Genomic DNA, 22,729 nt, shown 5'->3' on the forward strand with positions numbered 1-22,729 from the left:
TGACCTCTTCTTCTGCAATAGATGAAACCAAGGGACCTGTCCAAGCGCCAGGAGGAGTCAAGAAAGGTAGGACCAGAGACTCAACTTACCTGAAACACAGCAACACTAAAAAACCAGGCTACACCAAAGAAAATCACCACTGGATTCTTCGGTTCTTGCTGCTGTAGACCTCAACAGAACCTCATTTATTTTAAAAACTCCAAATAGAACTAAAACAAATAAAATAAAAAATAAAATAAAAAAATACACAACAAATGAACAACGCAAAAACTTTTTTTGTTCCTACTTGATCTAAAAGTAGTAGAATAAGTTTGCTTCTCTTGACTTTATCTCAGAGAAGCATCTGTTGCTGTGCATCAATGTGGAAGAAGTGAATAAAAAACAAATCGTATGAAGCCATCAAAACAAAAAGGTATTTCTTTCCGGCAAGTTTAGCTCCAAATCCGCCTAAAAGCTAGGGGCAACATCTCCGGCTTCAGTTGGCTTATACAGACCGTCTGTGAAGAGTCCTGTTCTCACAGGATTCGGTTCTTCAGGGCAGCTGGACTTCACATGTTGATCTTGAAGATGCTTTTCTGCATCAGCATTTAATTCTAACTGCTGATGAGGAATCTGATTGAGTTAAATAACTAAATCTATCATGAGCAGATACACATGTCAACGACCCGGTGATCATCAGAATGGTTGGCTACTTTAGTTGGTTGAGGGTTTTGGTGAGAATCTGAGGTGGGGGGGCCCGTTAGTTGTTTATTACTGGAGAGTGGAATTCTAGTATGTGGTGACTGGATGGCTCAGTGTAGAACTGAAGCATGAGAAACCAGGGTTAATTTCCCAGAGGGCGCAATAAGCACTACTGCCCACCAATGTAACCACAAGGGGGCCCAAGTTTGGGTCTCCCTGTACCGGTTCCCAGCCCAGACAAAATACAGAAGGGCATTTGGTGTAAAAATCTTAAAACCACCTGTGCAATCAGTGAAAGCTGATTTGCTGTGGCGACCCTTAAAACCGAAAGGTGAACAATAAGAATGTGATTCTAGTCTGTTAAGCACAGATGGCAAAACAGGGTTGAAAATGGAGGACAGGAAGTGTCTCAGACCCCACCTTTGTTCAGAGAAGGTTTCTCCATTTTGACTGGGATGCTTCCTTAACTTCTCTTTCAAAGCATCTGTCCTCTCTGACCAGAATGTGACTTTGTTGTCTTTAAAGAAGAGGTGGAACGTGAGACCCTGATCAGTGAGAGTGGGTTTGCTGTACATCTCAATGTTCAGACGCATACATACCTTGATATGTAAGGAATAGTCCAAGAATGGTCCAAACGATTTTCTTTTGGTGTTTTCCCAAGTGAATCGGATTAATCTGTCCGTCACATTGATGTTATTAGTGAATTCTTCCACTTCCTGGGTTTTGGTTTGAACCAATCTGTCTACACATCTAGACCAATGTGAGGATGCAGTTGCAGGAGTGGATGTCAGAGCTCTGTTTTTTACGCTTTCCATTTATAGATTGGGAACTATAGTAGAACACAGATGATCTTATGGCACACTTTTGTTGGGACTTTGGATTATTTAGGCCATATTTACAAAACTGAAGTTATTAAAAAAAAAGATTTTATTCTTTAATATAAACACATAATGGGCACCAAACATTTGATTTATTTTGGCTGATAGCTGAAGCTTGGTTGACAGTCATCAACAGAACCTTGATGTACAGCAACAAAATGATAATCGAGAAAATAATTAAGAAGCGTCAGTGCTGTCATCAAACAAGCACAGTTCATAATACTTTCATTAAAACTATCATTAAGGTTTTTGTCTAAAATACTTACCAGCAAAATCTCTTTTTTTAATACATAAGTATTTTTAGCGCACCTTTTCTGTTTAAAATATTGTCGCCATCTAGTTATGGCCTGTGTCTGTCTGTGTCTGTGCTGTAATGTCACAAAAGTAATGTCGCATTTCTGCCGCCTCAGAAACGGTTCTGCACAAAAAAGCTAAAGTTCAATTGGAAGAGGATGGGACATTTGAGATTCCCACATTAAGGAAAACAACCAGAGTAATGAGGCAAGCGGAGGAGGAGCATGAAAGCATCACACTAAAAAAGGTTCCGTTTGCCCCACCACAAGAAACTGAAGGTGAAGAAAAACCCCAGAAGGTCACCAAAGCTACAGTTTTTCAGGCTGAAGAGATGGTGCACAAAGAGGAAACTGTTGAGGTGTCGGTTGTCACCAGAAGACCTGCGGAAGAAAAGAAGCCAAAAGAGAAATCAGAAGCATTGAAAAAGCCAGACGTCGCAAAGCCTCTACAGGAAGAGGGAAAAGAAGCTCCGAAAGATAAATGGACCCGTCAGAAGCCCACCCCCAAGGATGAAAAACCAGAGGACAAGATTTCTCTCAAGAAAACTTCAAAACCAAAAACAGAAGAGGAACCTGCGTCCCCTAGTGCCGCCCTCAAAAAGGTGAAAAAACTACCTTTGGATGAAACAGAACCAGAAGTAGTCAAGCTGAAGCCTTTTGAGAAGCCTTCAAGACCTTCGGAGGAGACCAAAAAAGACAAAGACAGGCCAGACAGAACCACTGTTCCTTACGAAAAGGGAGAAAAGATTCCCAAACAGATAGAAGACAAAGAACCTCCAAAGAAATCTGAAGAGGTTCCTGTGCAGGTCAAGGAGCCAGCAGCCAAGACTCCAAAGTCAGTAGATAAAAAGGAAAGTCCAGAGAAGAAGGCTGAAGAAGTCAAAAAGCTCACTAAAGGGAAGTTGCCAACTGCTGAAATGGAAGCAGAAAGTGTAAAGCTGAAGCCAATCCCCAAACCTCCAAAAGAGGATGCAGCACCAGAGAAAAAAACAGTGGAAGAGAAAGAACGGAAGCCATTCGACCTGCAGCCACGTAGCACAGCTGATGAAAAATTGAAAGCACAAGAACCAGAGACCAAAACAAAGAAACCTGAAATCTCTAAAGCAATGAAGCAAGAGAAACCAAAGGGGGTTGAAGTAGTTCCAGAAGAAAAGATTCCTTCTAAGCCAGCCATGGTTAAGAAACCTGACAAGGTTCCTGAGGAGCCCAAAGGTCTTCAACTGGGGAAGGGAGTCATACCCAAGGCAAAGGAAGAAAAAGAGGAAGTAGCGTTAAAGCCAATAGAGCAGCTCAAAAAGGCACCATCACCTCAAGTAGAGAAGCTCAAAGAGGAAGAAGCAGCTCCAGCTGAAAGGAGGCCTAGCATTGACAAACTCAAAACACTTCCAAAACCAGTTTCACCAAAAGACTCCATTGAAGCTGTGACTCTGAAGAAGGTCCCGAAGAAGCCATCACCACAGGAGGCAAAGACCACAGAAGCAGCAAAGCCTGAGAAGGAAAGAATTCCTGCAGCCAAGGAAATCTCCCCGGGAGCTGTACAAATGAAGAAGATTGCCACTCAGTCAGAGGAAGAGGTATTTGAAGAAGAGTTTGAGGAAGAGGCAGAAGCTGAGCAGGAGGAAGAAGAAGCCTGGGGTTGGGAATTGGTTCCACGGGACAGTTATGGCTCGGAGGACTGGGAAGGTGAAGGAGAGGAGGGTGCTCTGGAGGTTCCAGGGGTCACAAAGAGAGGTGAGATGGTGGCAGCACCAACTCATTGGGTGGTGACCAAGACAAAGCCCTTCATTTTTGCCTTGAGCCATCTCTCTTCATTTCCACCTTAACGCTCTCATCTGAGTCGTCCTCGCCATGTCATCTTCTCATTCTGAAATGATGTCCGCCATCTCCTTCGTCAATGTTTTGTTGTCACTTTGTGTGTAACTCTGTCAAATTCATGCTTTCTGTGCATCATCCTTTTTGAAACATGTGATCATCCCCCGCATGCCATTTTCAAATCATATTCATCATGTCATTGTTAAGTTGTAATTATACATTTTTCATCATCTGTTCTTGTTTTCCATCATTTCATCATTTGTTCTCTACAGGAATCCATTTATACTTTCAAATCCATTAAAACAAACATCACATTGGCTCCCACTGGCATCTTAAACAGTATGTAATGACAAAGAAAAAGTAAACTAACTGTGAATTTCTCTAAACAGAGGGACAGCCAGCAGAGGAAGCAGGCAGAGGTAGAGGCAGAGGGCTTAAACGTAAGTTATAAACACTTTATCATTCAAGAAAAATGTCCTACATACTATATCATATATAACTAAACTGGTTTTATTTCATTGTATTATCTGTACTTTAGCCAAGCAGACCCCATCCCCAGGAGAGGGCAGGGGTCGTGGAATGAAGCCCGGGGGCAAGGGTCCACCCCCACCAGAGGAACCCTTTGGAGGATTCAAACTCAAAGCCGTCCCACTTAAATTCATCAAGAAGCTTCAGGACATCGTGTTGAAGGAGGCTGAGTCCATCGGATCATCCGCTGTCTTTGAGTGTGAGGTGTCACCTTCCACCGCTGTCACTTCTTGGATGAAGGATGGAGGTAACCTGCGTGAGAGCCCCAAGCACAAGTTCATCTCCGATGGCAAGGATCGCAAGCTGCACATCATTGATGTCCAGTTGTCCGACACCGGCGAATACACCTGTGTGGCTAAGAATGCTGGCAAGGAGATATCATGCACAGCAAAGCTGATTGTTGAAGGTATCATTCCCTTCTTCTAAATCCAGCAGATTATAGCTTTCAACTGTAGTACTTAGCCTCCACTGCTTTTTTTTTTCATTCTTGCAGAGCTTCCAGTGAAGTGGATGAAAGAGTTGGACGAGGAGACGTCAACAATAAAGGGCCAGCACACTTACCTGACCTGCGAGTTAAGCAAAGAGAAAGATGTGATCTGGAAAAAGAACAATGAAGTCCTGAAGAAAAAAGATGGCAAGGTTCAGATCACCATCATCGGTTTGCAGCATGCAGTGACCATCCAAAATTCCAATGAGGACGATGCTGGGACATATACCTGTGAAGTAGATGGCCAGGAGGACGTCAAGACAACCACAAATGTCAAAATAATAGGTAAGATCTAAAGATATTTCACACCTACATTGTGATGTTGGAGCTTGTGCACTAGCAAATAGGTAAACTTGATCCATGGAGCAATAACATTCAATTTAGTAGTTTCTTAAAAACACAGATTATGGTTTCAACTCCTACAGAAATTATCAAGGACTGGATTGTAAAACCACTAAAAGACCAGCACGTGAAACCAAAGGCCAGCGCAACATTTAAATGTCAGCTGTACAAAGACACTCCCAATTGGAAATGGCTCAAAGGAGAAGAAGCAATAACTCCATCTGACAAGATTGAGATTAAGAAGGATGGAAAGGACCTGGAACTGACCATCAAAAACTGCCAGCCAGACGATGTAGCAGAATATTCCTTGGAAGTTGAAGGACGAACCTACACAGCCAAGCTAACTCTTGGAGGTTAACTGTTTATCTTGCGTTCCTTTAAACATTTCCTTTACAAAGATTAGTTTTAACAGGTTGATTTATCAATACCGTAAAATTTTCACAGAGCGTGAGACAGAGATCCTGAGGCCACTGGCCAGCGTTGAGGTGGTTGAAAAGGAGGAGGCTACCTTTGAGACAGAGATCTCTGAGGATGATGTTCCAGGCCAATGGAAGCTCAAAGGAGAAGTTTTGACCAGATCCCCTGTAAGATTTAAAAAAAAAAATCCAAAATCGATGCCAAGACATGTTAAAATTATAAAAGCAAAGTTTTGTTTTAAATAAAAAAAAACATCAAAAACAAATGTTCTTACCAGACATGCGATATCCAAATGGAAAGAGGCGTGCGGCGACTCATCTTGAAAGACTGCCAGGTGGATCAGGCTGGAGAAGTCTCCTACCAGGCCCTGAATGCCACAACCACTGCAATGCTGAATGTCAAAGGTAGGATGGCGGTCCTGGCGTCCCGTTTACTAAACACAGTGTACTATAATTCTAACATAGGTGCTTTAAGAATAAAGACATGTGCTCTGTTGGCAATCAGACAAAAGGGCATCAGAGTGAGCCGTACATCTTTATTCAGAGGGTTGACAGCTTGAACCGATCATTCTTGACTCTTTATACATGCGGGGAAGATTTCCAGTGGGACAATTTTAGCTGTTCCAAAGTTTCTTTGTTTTGTTTTTCCACTTGCAGCTATTTCTTGCCTCGGTGAATTTGAGTGCGATACCATCCATTGTTCAGATTTTGTTACATGTAAACATGTCTTTATGTCTCTGAATTGTATGTTTGTGCCATATGTGGTTAAATGCTTCTGTCGCCAGTTTCTTTGTCACACCATTACGCTCAGGGACGTTCTCATCCAGGTAAAGGTGGAATGGCGACATGATTTCATTTCAGAAGAATAAAAGATGGAGGCTTTCTGTCACACTCAAGACAGCAAGATCTAGACGAGCAGCCTGGACATTCAGAGTCTGATTTACTGATGACAGCATGACGAGAAGATTTCTTCAGTCTTCTTCCATTTCCTTGAGAATCTCTTCAGGCCTTCCTTGAATGCCTTCTTGCAAACCTTTGGAGTTTTTCCCTAACCCGACAGCATTTCTCTACTTTGACCAGGACCAGATGGGTTTTTAGCACAACATTATGGTGTACAATGCAAACTGGCTTCCTGCTGCAATCTGTCGTGTTGTCTGTTGTGTTGTTTAAGTACTGTCCTTGTGTTGTCCCTTAAACCAGAAATCGAAATGGACTTTGTTGTCCAACTGAAGGATATCTCTGTGCCGGAAAAGAAACAGGGTAAATTTGAATGCACCATCACCAAGGATGTCGCCAAAGCCATGTGGTATAAAGGGGCTGACATCATAACGTCAGACCAAAAGTACGATACCATCATTGATGGAAAGAAGCACATGTTGGTCATAAACTGCTGTGAGTTTGATGATGAAGATGACTATACGATCGAGGTTTTAGGCAAAAGTTCAACCGCAAAACTCACAGTAGAGGGTAAGTGCAGGACTTGCGCTACGGTGTCCTGATTGTTAACATCAAGTTGGTTGCGTCCCCTGAGGTTCAAATGCAAATGATCATTTTGTATTAATGTAATTCTAGGTATCAGGCTTAAGTTTATTTCACCACTCAAGGACCAAACTGTAAAGGAAGGCAAAACGGCTCGCTTCGAGCTGGAGCTCTCTCATGAAAATATCCCAGTCTCCTGGTTCAAGAATGATGTTAAGATCCATCCAAGCAGAACAGTTGTAACTCAAACGGACGGAAAGAAGCATGTACTAGAAATAAAGGAAGTTACCTTAGATGACACCTGTCAAATTAAAGCCGAGGCCAAAGGAATTCCTTCAATGGCCAATCTGACTGTCATAGGTAAAATTGGAACAACCTTCTGTCCCATCTCTGTCATCTTCATCTATGCAGTCTTTCAATGTTTGTCTCTGTGCGAGCCATATTGATGTCTGTGTCTTTGTGTGGTGGTAGAGGAAATTCATTGTCTGTGTCATCCATGTGTACATTATGTCATGTTGTGACCGTTTGGTCCTTTGTTTATGGTTTGCGATCTGGAAAGTCACCTACACTGTCCCTGTTCCAGAGGGAGACCCCTACTTCACAGTTAAGCTGCAGGACTATACTGCTGTTGAGAAAGATGACGTGGTTCTAGATTGTGAACTCAGCAAAGACATTGACGTCATGTGGTACCATAACGAGGCTGAACTCAAAGCCTCTAAGATGGTGACCATCAAAGCAGAGGCCAAACGCAGAACCGTCATCATCAAAAAAGTTGGGAATAATGACAAAGGTCAATATGTTTGTGACTGTGGAACAGACAAGACCACAGCAACTCTTCATATTGAAGGTAAAGATGCCGAGTTGTTTTTGGTTAACTGGTACTCACCATTGTTGAGGCACCTTTCTTTCTTCGTTTCCTTACCTGCACAAACCCCTAACCACATTTCAGTGTCCCCATCAACATACCTTCCACTTCAATTACTCCTGTGTGGTCATCTACATGGTCCCTATAACCGAAAAAACTCTTGCTGTGTTTTTTCCCTTTGACATGTCTTGTCGTGCATTGTTTCAGTGTTCATTTGTTTGTGTTTCTTGTTACAAACCATTACACCGTAAAGAATTGACCATCTTATTTGTGTCCGAGTTTCATCAAGAGTCAAATCATTCATTCAAAAGTTTTTTTTTGGTAACTTGTTTGTCTGTCTGTTTGTGAAACATGTTCATCTTGAACTTTTTTAAAAATACAAGTCTTTGGATTTTGCCTTTTTCTTGAACGCCAGCTCGCCACATCAAAGTGGTGCGACCAATGTATGGCACAGAGGTATTTGATGGAGAAACAGCTCGATTTGAGGTCGAGCTCAGTGAAGATGATGTCCATGGACAATGGAGGCTAAACGGAGAAGTCCTCAGTCCATCACCTGTACGTCCCCCTTAAAATTGCTATTTTTTTCCTACCATTCAATCTTTGTCACATTTTTAAATGATAGTTTTCACCTACATCGGATGCAGCAGATTATGTGGTCTGCAAACAACTCCTAATAAGGTTTTCTTTGAGTGCTTATCTTAGTCAAAGTGCTTAAAGTTTGTTCAACCAACTGCAGGATGTCGAGATCGTGGAGGACGGTGCAAAGCACACTTTGGTACTGTACAACTGCAAAGTGCCTCAAACTGGCGAGCTTGTCTTCACTGCCGCCAACGCCAAATGTTCAGCCAAGATAAAAGTGAAGGGTGAGGTTTTTCATTCTCACTTCCCCTGCTTATTTTTTGACTTGTTTCCCAAACCTTTTTTTTTTTTTTTTGCAAATTAATGAGAGCCTCTGCTAAATTATTTTTGCAAGTCTACATTCCTGGATGATGCAAGTTCAATGAAACCAAAAGTAATCTCAAATTTTAAACCAATTACACTGTACGTACTGGCAGTATCCTCTGTAATGACCTATCTTTTTTTAACTATCAAGGTTCCTGTAACTCTATTGGATGATTCCACATTTTTGAGGAGTTCTTCATCTGGACATCATGTTTACCTTCTCTTCTAATTCAACAGAACTGCCAGTGTCATTCATTACACCATTGGCTGATGTGCATGTGTATGAAAAGGACGAGGCAAAGTTTGAGTTGGAAATTTCTAGGGAGCCTAAAAGCTACCGGTGGCTGAAGGGGTCTCAGGAGTTGTCAAATGACGACAAGTTTGAACTCATCGAGGAGGGGAGACGATACATTCTTGTTGTAAAATCAGCCAGATATGAAGATGAAGCCAAATACATGTTTGAGGCTGAAGATAAGAGGACTTCTGGGAAGTTGATTATCAAAGGTAAACATTTGAGATACATTTTTTTAGGTTATGTTTAAAACCACAAGGCTGCTCCATCAGGACAAAAAGTCCAATGGCACCAATTTCTTTCCCAAAGAGTCCATCATACCTGCTTCTACCTTTCTTTTATTTCCACCATCAAGAGGGTACTTTAATGGGAAACGAGTTCTGCTGCTACGTTTGGATCTCTTTGTCATTTATTTACACCAATCAAAAAGTTCAAGAGAAACCAGAAAACTGCATTTCTGTAGACCCTTCTTAACAAATGACCAGTGCAACGCCATGACATTGTTTTGACTTCCTTGTGAATTTAACTTCTCATCAGGTATTCGCCTTGAATTTATCAAGCCCATAAAAGACGTGACGGTTAAGGAACGAGAAACAGCAGAGTTTAGCGTTGAACTCTCACATGAAAATATCCCAGTGGTGTGGTACAAAAACGATGTCCGTCTACATCCAAGCAAGGTGGTTCACATGTCTCAAGAAAGAAGAGTCCACACTCTATCAATTAAAGAAGTTGCCTTGGATGACACCTCTACTATCAAGGTTGAGGCCTTGGGCAAGACTTCAGAGGCCATGCTTACTGTTCTTGGTTAGTATTGTCTACTACGGGGAAACTGGTAATTTTGTAAACAAAACTTGATGTGTCAAGTATCTTTGGTAAAAGGAATATTTCCAAATCATGTGTAAGGACAGCATCCCTTGTATGGTATTTTCTGGCTTTAGCTCTTCATCATTTTTTAAACAAGTTTCCATACGGGTTTGTACTTGCAGAAGGTGACCTGTACTTCACAGTGAAACTCCACAACTACACAGCAGTTGAGAAGGATGAAGTGGTTTTGTCCTGTGAGCTGAGCAAAGCAGCCACAGATGTCAAGTGGTTCAAGGACGGTGTTGAAATATTTCCGTCAAAGAATGTTCTCTTCCAAGCGGAGGGAAAGAAACGCATCTTGGTCATAAAAAAGGCAGCAAAGAGCAACATGGGAACATACACATGTGAATGTGGCACCGACAAAACCTCAGCAGAACTGAACATTGAAGGTAATGTCTGCATCAAGCTGGTGCCTCTTCCAGACACTGACAGGACAGCAGAACCTGACCATTTATAAAGATTCACAGTGTGGACTGTTGTTCATCTCCACCTCATCACTCTAAACTGATTGAAGAGTTGATTGAAGCTCCTCATGCTCTAGTTTCTGCACCAAAGTGTAGTATTCATCCGTTTGTCAACAAATTATCAAATATTTAATGTCTTGTTTGCATTTTTGTTAGTTCTTGCAGTTTTCTGTTTTTTTTTTCCATGTCTTGGTACTAAAAAAAAGACTCTTACAAGAAAAAACAAAACCGGTTTGGCTTCTGCTAATGTATTTCTAAACCTCTACAGAGCGCGACATTAAAGTTATCCGGCCATTGTACAGCATGGAGGTTACAGAGACAGAGACGGCTACATTTGAGACCGAGATTTCTGAGGATGATCTCCACGCCATTTGGAAGCTGAAGGGAGAGATGCTCCATCCCTCTGCTGTAAGAGTCGACGGTGCAACACGGGATCGCCATGAAAGCGAAAAGGAAGTCTTGAACATCAAATCCAGCTTTATTAAGAGGTTTATGGATGTCTGTTATTAGGATGTGGAGATCAAAGAGGAGGGAACTCGCCACATTTTGACTCTCTTCAACTGCAAGATGGACATGGCAGGAAGTGTGGACTTCTCAGCAGCTAATGCCAAATCAACCGCTCAGCTCAGAGTCAAAGGTGACCGAAAGGATTCACTTAAGATTTTAAACAATCATTTTAGTTCACTGATGTTATAACTCAAGAGTTCAACCTTTTTTACACAATCTTTCTTCTTTTCTGCACAATCAAATGATCATCAAACCCCAGGAAAATTAACAATTGTGGTCTTTTTCAATATTTTACATCCCAAAGAACGGGTGTTAAGGTTCTCATCCATCATTTGCCACAAATAACTGCTGAAAACAGTTGATGGGCAAAAGGCTCGTCTCCCTTAATGTCTTTCTTCTCTAAAAGTACGAACTTTTAATCCCCCCAACATCTGCTAATTCTCTGGCTTCAACTTTTTCTTTCTTCTTTTTTTTTTAAGTCAAATTTTGAAGGAAATCTCATTTTCATCACGTTTTTTTGGGCATTTGGATCCAGTGAAGGAAAGTCTTTGAAACCCAGATACGATTTTCTTCACTTTCTCCACATAGGTGATGAGTTGAGCTGGATCTTTGTTTTGATGCTGATCCATACTCTTAAAGAAACACGGGTCTAAATGCCTGTGTGTTGCTTAAAGCTGATTATGTCAAGCATTTGTCTCGATAACAAAACCTTGAGCCAAAGTTCATCATCCAGCCTGTTTTTCAGAGCATCTTTACTTTGGCTGAGGAAATCCTTTTCCTCTGGCCACAGTTTGGAAAATCTTTGCAGAAACTTTTTGTTGTTTAGCCGTCTGACGTCACAGCAGCAGCAGGATGAGCCCCATCTCGTCTTTCACGTCTTTTACTCTGTGGAAAGCTTAATCCATGGATAGTTAACTGTCTTTGTGCTGTTATTCATCACAAAATCCGTGCTCTAAACCTTTTCTTGGTGGATAACGCTGCTAAAGTTTTGGGGAAGATGTGTTTGTTTTTAGTTTTTTTTGGGGCTTTTTTGCAAACAGCAATATAGGAATAAGCCACCATCATTGGGGCTGAAGTGAAATTATCTTTGTTTATGAACTTTTGGGGAAAACCTATTGAGAATGTCACCTTTAAGCACTTCAAACTGGGAACTCTTTGATGTGTACTCATTTCCTCATTGAGCACCTCTGGGAGGTTTTTGCAATCTCCATTTCTTGACAACTGACTGTTTGACCGCTGCCATCATCTCCGATTCATTTTCTTTTCCGATTGATTCGAAAACTCTTCAAACAGTCTGCACCCTCCAAAAACATTTGTTTTTCCATCTTTTAATTATATCTGCTAAGCACCAGTGGAAGCAATTTTTTTTTCCATGTTTGGACTCTTAAAGAGGGACAGTTTCTTTACCTAGTTTATTTTTCCGTTGTACTGTGGTTCTTCCATTTCATCTCTCCTGACCAGCAGTGGCGATGCTTCAAGCACTGAATGATCCTTCTTGCGGATGCGTAGTTTGAAAATTTACTAAAAACAAAGTCCCCTGCGACCTCCCGATGACCCACGTGAGGCTATGAAGTTGTGTGGTACCGGGAGCATGGTCCCAAACAGTATTGCAAGACCGCAAGGAACTGGAGGGATCGGAACCTCTGGCGGCCGTCTGTCATTCATGGAACCGTTGTTACACGAGTAGCTTTCTTGTTTTACTGCCAGTGGGAAAATATCAGTCAATTACAAGGGGAAAAAGTCTTTATATTTGCTCTAGTCGTGCTAATGGAAAATAAAAAAAACACTTTGATTTTGTACTTTGAAATTTAAAATTGACGATTATCGGAAAAAAACAAAAAACAATACATCACAGGGAAATACTTTTAACATCGGGAGGAGTTGCACTGTAAGTACTTCTCCTATAAAAGTGTTTAGGTTGAGAGTAAATGTGACTCTATCATCACCAATAATTAGGAGCCTCATTCATGTCCAGCTGTTAGTCGATGTCAAGAGCAGAAGACAACATCCAATAAGGATTATTTTCTCCAGATGAGGATTTTTCTGAATTATATCAGCAGCTGACAGCTTGCTGAAGCTTTCAGGAAGCTTATATCTGACTACCACGTGGCTTCTGCTGAAGCGTGCGAAGAAGCCAACTGTAAATGCGGTGAAATTGGTCATTAATCCATCCTGCAGCATACTTTGGTATTTGTTATCAAAACTTTGCATAGCACATCTAAGATGCGGTGTTGGGTAACTCTTGCAAGAGCTCCACTTTCATCTTTTCCAGGAAAATTAAAGCTGCTGACTGACAGAAACAGATTCTTAGCTGATGGTTTCGACAGACGTGGGCCATGAGCCAATCAGGCCCCGCTAGTTATTTTAGAATCTGCATGCCTTATCTAGAGTGAGGGAGGCCATGACCCGGAGTCAAACTGATCTCTATTGGCCATGTACATCTGACGGCAGGTTGTATGCTAATGAGCAAGCCCCCTCAGTGCCAAGTTACAGGGCGGCTGGCCTCAGTCCTCAGGGCTTCCAGCAACCTGCCGTCTCCTCAACCACACCATGAGGACTGGCCTCTGAGGATCTGCCTTAGATTGGAATTTTTGGGACTTGTTGACTTGTTTTAAATGGGAAACTAAATGATGTCTTCTCCCGAATCCAAAGGCCGAGTCATAGGCCTGGAAAGGCCTTTGAAGGATGCCACCGTGACGGCTGGGGAGACCGCCACCTTTGAGTGCGAGCTTTCCTACGAGGACATTCCTGTTCAGTGGTTCCTGGGGGGCACCAAGCTGGAACCAAGCGACAGAGTAAGTCCAACACACCTGACTGGGTCCCACACGCATTTATCTTCATTTGGGGCCCTTCGGAACACAACGTTCACTCTCTGAGCTCTGTGCATCTTCATATAAGGTTCTGCTGGTGGAGGTGCAGGATTCCTGCTGAGCACTTGATCCCAGTTTTGAGTTAACACACACAGAGAGACTTTTCTGCTCTGCAAGCGTTTCTGTGGGGTTATTTTTATCAGCTAGAGGAGGCCGCAGTGTTGGGCAGCAGATGGCAACAGCACATGTATTTGTCAGCTTTGGTTTTAAAATCACACTGTGTGTTGTCGGCACAACCCCCATTTCCACACTGTCGCAATGTGAGCCCGTAATGCAGCATTACTTTGATTATCTGCGTTCCACTGGACGAGTCTGAGGAAACCTGATCCTTCTGTGGGTTTTTGTAGCTGTGACAGTGTTTACTGTGGGTTAGAAATCTGACACCGACAGGCTTTCACACATTAACTTTTATCTTTACTCTGAACAACAGGAAATGTAATAAATCCTAACCTAACAGTAACCACTAAAGACGGGTTTTCAGGTTGTTCCTACCTCATCTGGTGATTTATTGAAGCTTCTTGATCAAACCTGCAGGACTGACAAAGTAACAAAAAATACACGTTTGCTGCTCAAGAAGATTAAAACATTGTCCATTAAAGTATTGTAATTTTAAGTATCATCTGCGACTTATCAGTCTTTGAAATGAAAGGCTGATGCAGATGGAAGCATGAAGTTCCTGCAGCTTTAGCTGTGTCCTCTACAGCTCAGTTTCCATCAGGCATGAGTTGCGTGAGGAAATAAGCTACTGCAAGGTCAAAGGTTGTGAGTAAGAAATATGAAAGTTCAATATGGAGAGGAAAGCAGCTGTCTGGTCTTTTCAGCTGCCAGAATCCAGCTTACGGCTCTGCAGCTGACAAAGTCTGAGACAAAATTTTATGCTGAGACTAACAAAATTTGATTCAGCTAACGATGTTTGAGAAAAAAGGAAGATAGCTTTCACACATCGGCAATCACAAATAACTAATAAAAAACCTCAACTTCAGAAGATGATAGACTCAAGATCCTCCTGATCAACAGAAAATATGCAGCTTTGATGACTCCTTTAACATGTTAGATTGAAAATACAAGTCAGTCCTGAATGAATCACTTAGATATGAACCAGTCCAGATTTCAACAGAGAGTGTCATGAGCCAAACAGATGAAGCTCTGGGGATGATAAATCCTTAATTACTCATCTTTGTTCAACTTGCAGGTAGTGTTGAAGTCGGTTGGAAAAGTCCACAGCGTAACTATACGAGATGTCAAGTTGGAGGAAGGAGGTGAAGTCAAACTCGTCACCAAAGACTTCCAAACTGAGGCCAGTCTCACTGTCAAAGGTCAGGCAAAAACCTGTGCTGCTTCTGCTGATGTCCGCTCACTAATTCTTCAAGTTCAGACTAAAAACCAAACCATTCTCCTTTTGGTGTCCAGAGCCACCGGTGGAGTTCACAAAGCCTCTGCAGGACCAAACAGTGGAGGAGGAGTCCACTGCCACGCTGGAGTGTGAAGTTTCCAGAGAGAATGCAGAAGTCCGATGGTTCAAGGATGAGCAGGAGATCCACAAGACCAAAAAGTATGAAATAATAACCGACGGGCGCAGGAGAGTGCTGCTTATCCACGAGTGTACGCTGGATGACTCAAGGACTTACACCTGTGATGCCAAAGACTTCAAATCCTCCTGTTTCCTTAATGTTGAACGTGAGTATAAGTGTGAGGAACAATTGTTTGAGTGTATATCTGTTTAGTAAAAGTCAAGATAGGAACCTCCTATCTTGACATTTACTAAACAGATTTCAACAAATATAGTTTCTACCAGTGGTGGACTGTGCATTACACACCTGGGCCTTCAGTAGTGCTATGTCTGAATCACTCAACCCCTCTTTAACCATTTTGCATAAACGAGCTTTGCATTTCATATAAAAAATTCCTGTAGCCACAATAAATGCCTCTAAATAATCTTAATAAACAAACCTCGATATGCAACTACAGCCAGCAAAAAACATTGAAAACAACCACATAAATGTGGAATATTATTTATTATGATATTTGTCATTTCACTTATCAAACAATTGCTCTAGTCGATGAGTGTGGTTACACTGCATACGTATCACCAAGCAAGTCCGCGCTGTGGAGCTAAGTTAACATAGAGCCTATTTTGTCTCAATGGTTGGTTCCTGAACATTTACTGTACATATCATAAAGAGAAAAAAAAAGGCTAAAGACACTAACCTTTAAAAAAAATCACATACTTTTTCAAAATAAACTACTCCATGGGCCATATTGGCAGTGACTGTGCTCTTATGACATGGATCGGTACCTAATGGAACTGCTCCAATAGGCAGTGTGTCTGAGCCTTTAGTCCAACGCTTCATGATAAGAACACCCACTTGTAGGTTCTGCTGAAATCGAAGCAGTATGAAGCTTCTTTATCCCTTTAACCCCTTGTACTGTTTGGTGATTTTATTCACATTTTATTTTATGTTTGGCACTTTGGTTGCCCCAGCTTTTACAAGTGCTCTACAAATAAAACATTGATTGATTGATTTAACTCTGAAAATGCACTGGCGACATCTAAATAACACCTGTTCTTTGACCTGTTGTAAATTTTCGACCATTTGCACGATCAACATGAAGCAGCTGATTCCAACGTAATCCAGTGTAAAATGGTTAATAAATTACATTAAATAAAACATTGCAAGATCACATGGAAAATTGTTGTATTAAGATACTGTACATATAATACAGGATGTCCAATGGTCACACGAAAAGTATGAATCATCTCTTTTGAAAATGTAAATTAAATTAGAAATGACAATTGACCAAAGCAGGTTTGTAGAGAAGAACTTGAACATCTACCTTTTTGTTAACAGCTCCACATGTTGAGTTCTCAAAGCCACTCCATGATGTCGAGGTTAAAGAGAAAGAGTCTGCCAGGTTTGAGTGTGAAGTCTCCAGAGAGGACGCCAAAGTGAGTTCACGTTCTCCGTTTGTCTGCTTACTTAAATAGTGCAAATGCAATTCTTCGCTTTTCTTTCTCTCTGATCTGCAGGTCCGCTGGTTAAAGGATGGAAGTGAAATAAGAAAGGGAAAAAAGTATGAAATCATTGCCCAAGGTCGCCAACACATCCTCATTGTGCACAAAGCTGTGTTTGATGATGAGGCTGAGTATGAATGTGCTGCAAAGACCTCCAAATCCTCCGGCATGCTCACTGTTGTTGGTAAGTCATGAGTGACTTTATCAGAACAGAAATCTGAAGTTTGGTCTTAAAGATAGTGAGGGTGTTTGCTTGCTGAACAGGTATAATTACAAACTAATTCACTGGTTATAATTTAGCTTTATGACTTATGATTTTATACTAACAGAACTCTTGTAAACCTTTCCTGACTATCATGAAAGACATACTTATTAGGTTTATTGATTATCTAAGTAAATTCTGAGGGGCCCAGGTCCATAAAACAATAGTTTCACTCAGATCATCTGATTTTAGCAAAACCCATCCAGACACCCAAGACACACGTCTCTTTTCATTTTGTTGGGTCACATTGTGTCATTTAGAGCAAAATCAGTACCTGTATCAAAAATATGATCTTTTACACAAATAATTTCTGATCTTGGACTTGTCGTTGCCTCTGTGGTCTGAACATGTGTGTCCTCATGTCACTGCAGAGGAAGAGGCCAGATTTAGTAAGAACCTGCCCAACGTGGAAGGAACAGAAACAGACAGTGTGCGGCTCATCTGTGAGGTCTCCAAGCCCACTGCAGATGTTGTCTGGTACAAAGGGGAGCAGGAGCTGCCTGAAGGCGGACGATACGACCAGATTGTTGATGGCAAGAAAAGGATCCTTCTCATACAAAATCTGCAAACAAGTGATGCTGGGGAGTACAACTGTAGACTGAGTCCCACCATCAAAACTTCTGGAAACCTCAAAATCAATGGTAAAGAAAAAAAATCAAAAACAGTTCCTTAATTCCTTGGGTCTGTATCTGCATAAAACTGTGTTGTGAAGTGTTATGCTTATGAGGAAGAAGCTTTCCGTCATTCTAATCAAAATATGGCTTTTGCTGCAGAACTGGCTGCTGAGTTTATTTCAAGACCTCAGAACCAGGAGGTGGTGGAGGGCCAGAAGGCGGAGTTCACCTGCTCTGTCTCCAAGGAGACCTATAACGTCAAATGGATGAAAGACAACAAGGAACTGGAAGAGGGAGAGAAGTACCAGATGGTAAGTGATGGTAAACGGCGTTCTCTGGTCATCAAGAACTGCGAGCCGAAAGATGAAGGCGGATATGTGGTGGTGATCGGAGCGACCAGAGCCAGTGCTGACCTGACGGTGCAAGGTAAGCCAAGATTGATAAAAGATTTGGATATTTTACTTGATTTGGTTTTCTTTTCTTTAGCGTATTTTTACATAATTAAATTTTTACAGTGGACTCACAGCTGCCCCATTTTCTGCTTTGAACAGAGAAACTAAAGGTCATCACTCCTCTAAAGGACACAGAAGGCAATGAGGGACAGGAAATAGTCCTGAATTGTGAGGTGAACTTGGAGGGAGTAAAAGCCAAGTGGTTGAAAAACGAGGAAACGCTGTTTGAGAGCAGCAAGTATTCCATGGTCCAGAGGGACAACGTCTTCTCTCTTAGAATCAAAGAGGCCCAGAAGGGAGATGAAGCTAACTACAGCATCAACCTGACGAACCAAAGAGGAGAACAAGCCAAGAGCACTTGCAGCCTTACAGTCAAAGGTGGGTTCTCACAGCTCTTTGTCTTGAAGAAACACTATGGCAGCTCTGGATTAGACACAAAACAACTCGTACAGTAATTGCCTAGAATGAATTTGTGCAACATGAAAAACTTTGTGTTATTCAGAGGAAAGTCTGAGGATCCTGGTCCCTCTGGAGGACGTAGACACTCAGGAAAAGAATACCATCAGCTTCTCCTGCAAGGTCAACAGGCCTAATGCCACACTGAAATGGATGAAAGCTGGCCAGGAGATCACGTTCAATAAACGTGTTGTGTACCGCGTCGACAAAGACAAGCACACCCTGACCATCAAAGACTGCTCCCTGGCAGACGAAGGTGAATACACCGCCATGGCTGGAGACAGCAAGTCCACAGCTGAGCTGATCATCAGTGAAGCTCCGACCGACTTCAGTGCACAACTCAAAGACCAGACCATCGTTGAGTTTGAGGATGCAGAATTCACCTGCAAACTGACCAAAGAGAAGGCTGAAGTCAAGTGGTACAGGAACGGACGGGAGATCAGAGAAGGACCCAGGTACTGGCTGCAGTTCCCTAAATCTTGGTAGTCTTCCAAATGAGAAAAATTGACTTGAAGCAAGCTTCTTTATTGACTCCCAAATAACACAAGATTTTCCAAATAATGTTTCATAAAGACATTAGATTACAGGTCCATCATTTTCCTCATTCTTTTCACAGGTACAAGTTTTTAAGAGAAGGAAGCACATGCACCCTGATTATCAAAGAGTGCAGACCTGATGATGAGTGTGAGTATGCCTGCGGTGTGGATGAGAAGAGATCCAGAGCCAGGCTCTTTGTTGAAGGTAAGGTCCTCAGCCTGTTTTTCCACTGTCTTGTTCTACATCAAGTCCCTAAACAGAGTATCTGTCTTACAAATTTCCTTGTACATCCTACAGAAACTCCGGTGGAGATTGTTCGACCACCGCAGAATGTGTTCGAGCCTCCAGGTTCTGATGTAGTGTTTGAGGTGGAGCTCAATAAAGACAGAGTGGAGGTGAAGTGGCTGAGGAATAACATGACGATCGTTCAAGGAGACAAATACCAGATGATGAGTGAAGGGAAACTTCACAGGCTTCAGGTCTGTGAAATTAGGCCCAGAGATCAGGGAGAGTACAGACTCATCGTCAAAGACAAAGATGCCAAAGCGAAACTGGAGCTGGCAGGTTAGCATCCAATTAGGAGAAATGGTTGTTTAGAAGTTGGACCAAAACGATTAGCAGCTTGACAAACAGGTTTGTGTTTAACAGTCTCTTATCTTCTCACCTACCTCCAGCTGCACCTCAGATAAAGACCACTGACCAGAGCTACGTCACAGATGCTGGGAAGCCCATTGTCATGGCCATCCCCTACACCGCCTACCCGAAGGCCGAGGCCGAATGGCTGTACAATAACCAGAGTCTGCCCACAGACAGCATATACACCTCTGCTGACTGCACTGAATATCGCCTGAAGGACCCCAAGAAATCTGATGAAGGACGATACAAAGTCCTGATCAAAAACAAACACGGAGGGGGAGAAGCCTTCATCAACCTGGATGTCATTGGTAAGTGCTGTGCTGTCAAGCCAACTGCTGTTCTGCAAGAAACCTGGCCGAAGTGATGAGTGGTTTAAAAATGATATAAGAGTAGTAGAATAACAAAAACTGGACAAAAGACAAAGCTAAAGCTTTTTTTTTTTTTTACTGGTGTAACCCAGTCAAACCAAATTGACTAACTTTTGGTCCCCGCCCTTGTTGTTGTATGTCCTATATAACATCTGGGTCGGTATTTAAGCTTTCTGTCTCCAGCTGCTGCTGTTTACCGTGGCTGGTGGGCCGTGCAATGTGTTTTCTCACCAAGATACTGCTTTACCAATACCTTTCCTGTTTCAAGCTGACTAGATCAAACCCTCCACTGCTCTTTCGTCTGTTATTTTTTCTTCTTCTCGCCCTTCTGTTCACATTCTGGACTTAGTCACAACCTCAACTGAACCTTTACTTGATGGCGCGTCACCAACCGAATCTCACTGAACAGAAACACAGAACTCAAGCAACAAGATTATTCTGAACTACACAAGAGCAAACAAATAACTGGAATTTAGACAGAATTTGTGCATTTGCCTTTTATGCATATTTTTTACTCTATTTTGTTACAGCCACTATATTCTCCAACTGTTGGTTGTCTGCATGTTCATTTGCACACCTAGGGAACCTTGAGACAAACTTTTCTCTGATTTGTCAAAGCGCTTTGCCCTACTTAGCGTTACAATAACTAAGAGCTACCCTCACTAAGTGGCTCAACTTATTTGTCTAATTATCTAATTTGTGATGAAATCCCTGTTCTCAAGTAAAACATCAAACTAAGTCATAGAGGAGATAAATATCTGATTTCTGTGCTAAGTGTTCTAAAAAGAACAATTACCATAGAGAGTTATCACTTTTTACATCGTTCCTCCTTTTAGATTTTCTAATGGGGGCATAGAACTATTTGCAATAACTGATTAAACATGAAAATAAAAGCTTCATCTTGTATTGAAAAAGTTCCTTCAATTCTTCAACCAGAGGAACTGCCACATGTGATCATAAGCAAACGAGTACTGTTTACTTAGAAATTAGTCCGTCTCACCATCTTTGATTTCTGTATTAATCAGTAAAATTGTTTTGTACTAGATGTTCCTGGGCCAGTGAAGAATCTGCAGGTAGTTGACACTGCAGACGGCGAGGTCAGCCTGGCGTGGGAAGAGCCTGAGAGCGATGGGGGCACCAAGGTGATCGCCTATGTGGTGGAGAGACGTGACGTAAAGCGAAAAACCTGGACTCTTGCCACAGACCACGCCGAGAGTCCTGAATACACTGTGACTGGACTGCAGAAGGACTCCTTTTACTTATTTAGAGTAAGCGCCAGAAACCGTGTGGGCAGCGGTCCCATCGTTGAGACCGACAAAGCAGTGCAAGCCAAGAACAAGTTTGGTAAGATGAGATTCAGAACTTCCGTTTGGATTTAGGTTTTAATTCAATAAAATCCCCTAATCTGGAGAAAATAGTTGATAGAAAATCTAAAGTTTAATAATCTCTTAAGAGGCTTTTCTTGCAGACATTGTTGTTAATCAAGAGACCTCAAAGGTTGTTTTACTGTGAAGTAATGTATCAGTATCACCATATGTTCTATTTGAGCATTCCAGTTGAGGGAGTTTCACTTCTGTTGTTTCAGATGTTCCTGATGCTCCTCTAAATGTCATCGTGGGAAACGTCACAAAGTTTGGCTGCACCGTCTCCTGGGAGCCTCCGCTGTCCGATGGAGGCTCTCCCATCACCTCCTACGTTATTGAGCTACGTGACCGGACATCAGTGAAGTGGTCCCCTGTCCAGCTGACTAAAGCTGATGAGCTCAGCGCCATTATCAACGATGTCATTGAGAACAAAGAGTACATTTTCAGAGTCAAAGCTGAGAACAAAGCAGGTGTTGGCAGGCCTAGTGCTGCCTCACAGCCTGTCAAAATTATGGATCCTATCGGTAAGTCACAGGAACATATTGACTGTCCATAAGAACGTGACAGTGAATGTGATGTCACCTATTGACAATGACTTGCTTGTCATGTTATGAAGTCTGTATTGCTGGCAAAAAAAGAAACATTATGAACATTTGATTGTTAATCAATCTTTCATGCATCTGTTATCTTAGGATCTACAGGAACTCTGGTCTGCTTCACTTTGCATAATGTGTTTCTGACTTTACCTTCTCCTCATTGCAGAGCCTCCCAGCCCTCCTCAGAACCTGTCTTGGAGTGACCAGAACAAGAGCTCTGTGCAGCTTACCTGGGAGACACCTCTGAAGAATGGAGGCAGCATGATCACTGGATACATCATTGAACGTTGTGAGGACGGCACTGACAAGTGGCTCCGGTGCAACGCCCGCCTCTGTCCCGACCTTTTCTATAAGGTAAAGCAAAATCTTTATTTGCAGCCCCCTGGATTTTTTTTTAGACATTCTGGAAAACTTCACTTTTTTCATTTTCGACATTAACATCTCTTTTTTTCTGCAGGTGTCTGGCCTGAAATATGGGACCAAGTACAACTACAGGGTGTTTGCTGAAAATGCTGCTGGTCTTTCTGACCCATCAAACACTGTTGGACCTCTGCTGGCCGATGATCCACACGGTAAGACACATGAAGTTTACTAACCGTGAGATGCAAATGATTACCTGAGAGCCATAATTGCAAAAGTTATTTCTTATTTCTAGAAACATAAAAAACAGATAAATCAGTTTGCAAAAATCTGTTTCTGTTATGTCTTTCA

General features: G+C 42.0%; 1 protein-coding gene across 20 annotated transcripts in view; it reads left to right on the forward strand.

Annotated features, from left to right (window-relative positions):
* LOC101168333 (titin) overlaps positions 1–22,729 on the forward strand; it is a 198,335-nt gene that overhangs the window by 89,460 nt on the left and 86,146 nt on the right. For 17 of the 20 annotated variants that reach the window (XM_023950682.1, XM_023950692.1, XM_023950693.1 and 14 more), the window contains 34 exons: positions 22–66; positions 1,970–3,583; positions 4,054–4,104; positions 4,203–4,598; positions 4,686–4,964; positions 5,105–5,374; positions 5,466–5,605; positions 5,716–5,842; positions 6,638–6,904; positions 7,010–7,276; positions 7,500–7,763; positions 8,197–8,336; positions 8,518–8,644; positions 8,961–9,227; positions 9,553–9,819; positions 10,002–10,268; positions 10,612–10,751; positions 10,854–10,980; positions 13,503–13,645; positions 14,913–15,036; positions 15,131–15,397; positions 16,570–16,667; positions 16,749–16,917; positions 17,367–17,636; positions 17,769–18,035; positions 18,161–18,439; positions 18,564–18,972; positions 19,134–19,258; positions 19,352–19,618; positions 19,729–19,998; positions 21,103–21,402; positions 21,644–21,946; positions 22,185–22,372; positions 22,476–22,590. In XM_023950682.1, coding sequence (XP_023806450.1) covers positions 22–66; positions 1,970–3,583; positions 4,054–4,104; positions 4,203–4,598; positions 4,686–4,964; positions 5,105–5,374; positions 5,466–5,605; positions 5,716–5,842; positions 6,638–6,904; positions 7,010–7,276; positions 7,500–7,763; positions 8,197–8,336; positions 8,518–8,644; positions 8,961–9,227; positions 9,553–9,819; positions 10,002–10,268; positions 10,612–10,751; positions 10,854–10,980; positions 13,503–13,645; positions 14,913–15,036; positions 15,131–15,397; positions 16,570–16,667; positions 16,749–16,917; positions 17,367–17,636; positions 17,769–18,035; positions 18,161–18,439; positions 18,564–18,972; positions 19,134–19,258; positions 19,352–19,618; positions 19,729–19,998; positions 21,103–21,402; positions 21,644–21,946; positions 22,185–22,372; positions 22,476–22,590 — 8,649 coding nt within the window. The remainder of the gene's footprint in view (positions 1–21; positions 67–1,969; positions 3,584–4,053; positions 4,105–4,202; positions 4,599–4,685; positions 4,965–5,104; positions 5,375–5,465; positions 5,606–5,715; positions 5,843–6,637; positions 6,905–7,009; positions 7,277–7,499; positions 7,764–8,196; positions 8,337–8,517; positions 8,645–8,960; positions 9,228–9,552; positions 9,820–10,001; positions 10,269–10,611; positions 10,752–10,853; positions 10,981–13,502; positions 13,646–14,912; positions 15,037–15,130; positions 15,398–16,569; positions 16,668–16,748; positions 16,918–17,366; positions 17,637–17,768; positions 18,036–18,160; positions 18,440–18,563; positions 18,973–19,133; positions 19,259–19,351; positions 19,619–19,728; positions 19,999–21,102; positions 21,403–21,643; positions 21,947–22,184; positions 22,373–22,475; positions 22,591–22,729) is intronic. The other 3 variants (XM_023950696.1, XM_023950698.1, XM_023950697.1) reach the window with 2 other exon arrangements.

Source organism: Oryzias latipes, chromosome 21, assembly GCF_002234675.1.
Source record: "Oryzias latipes chromosome 21, ASM223467v1".
Lineage (NCBI taxonomy): Eukaryota > Metazoa > Chordata > Actinopteri > Beloniformes > Adrianichthyidae > Oryzias > Oryzias latipes.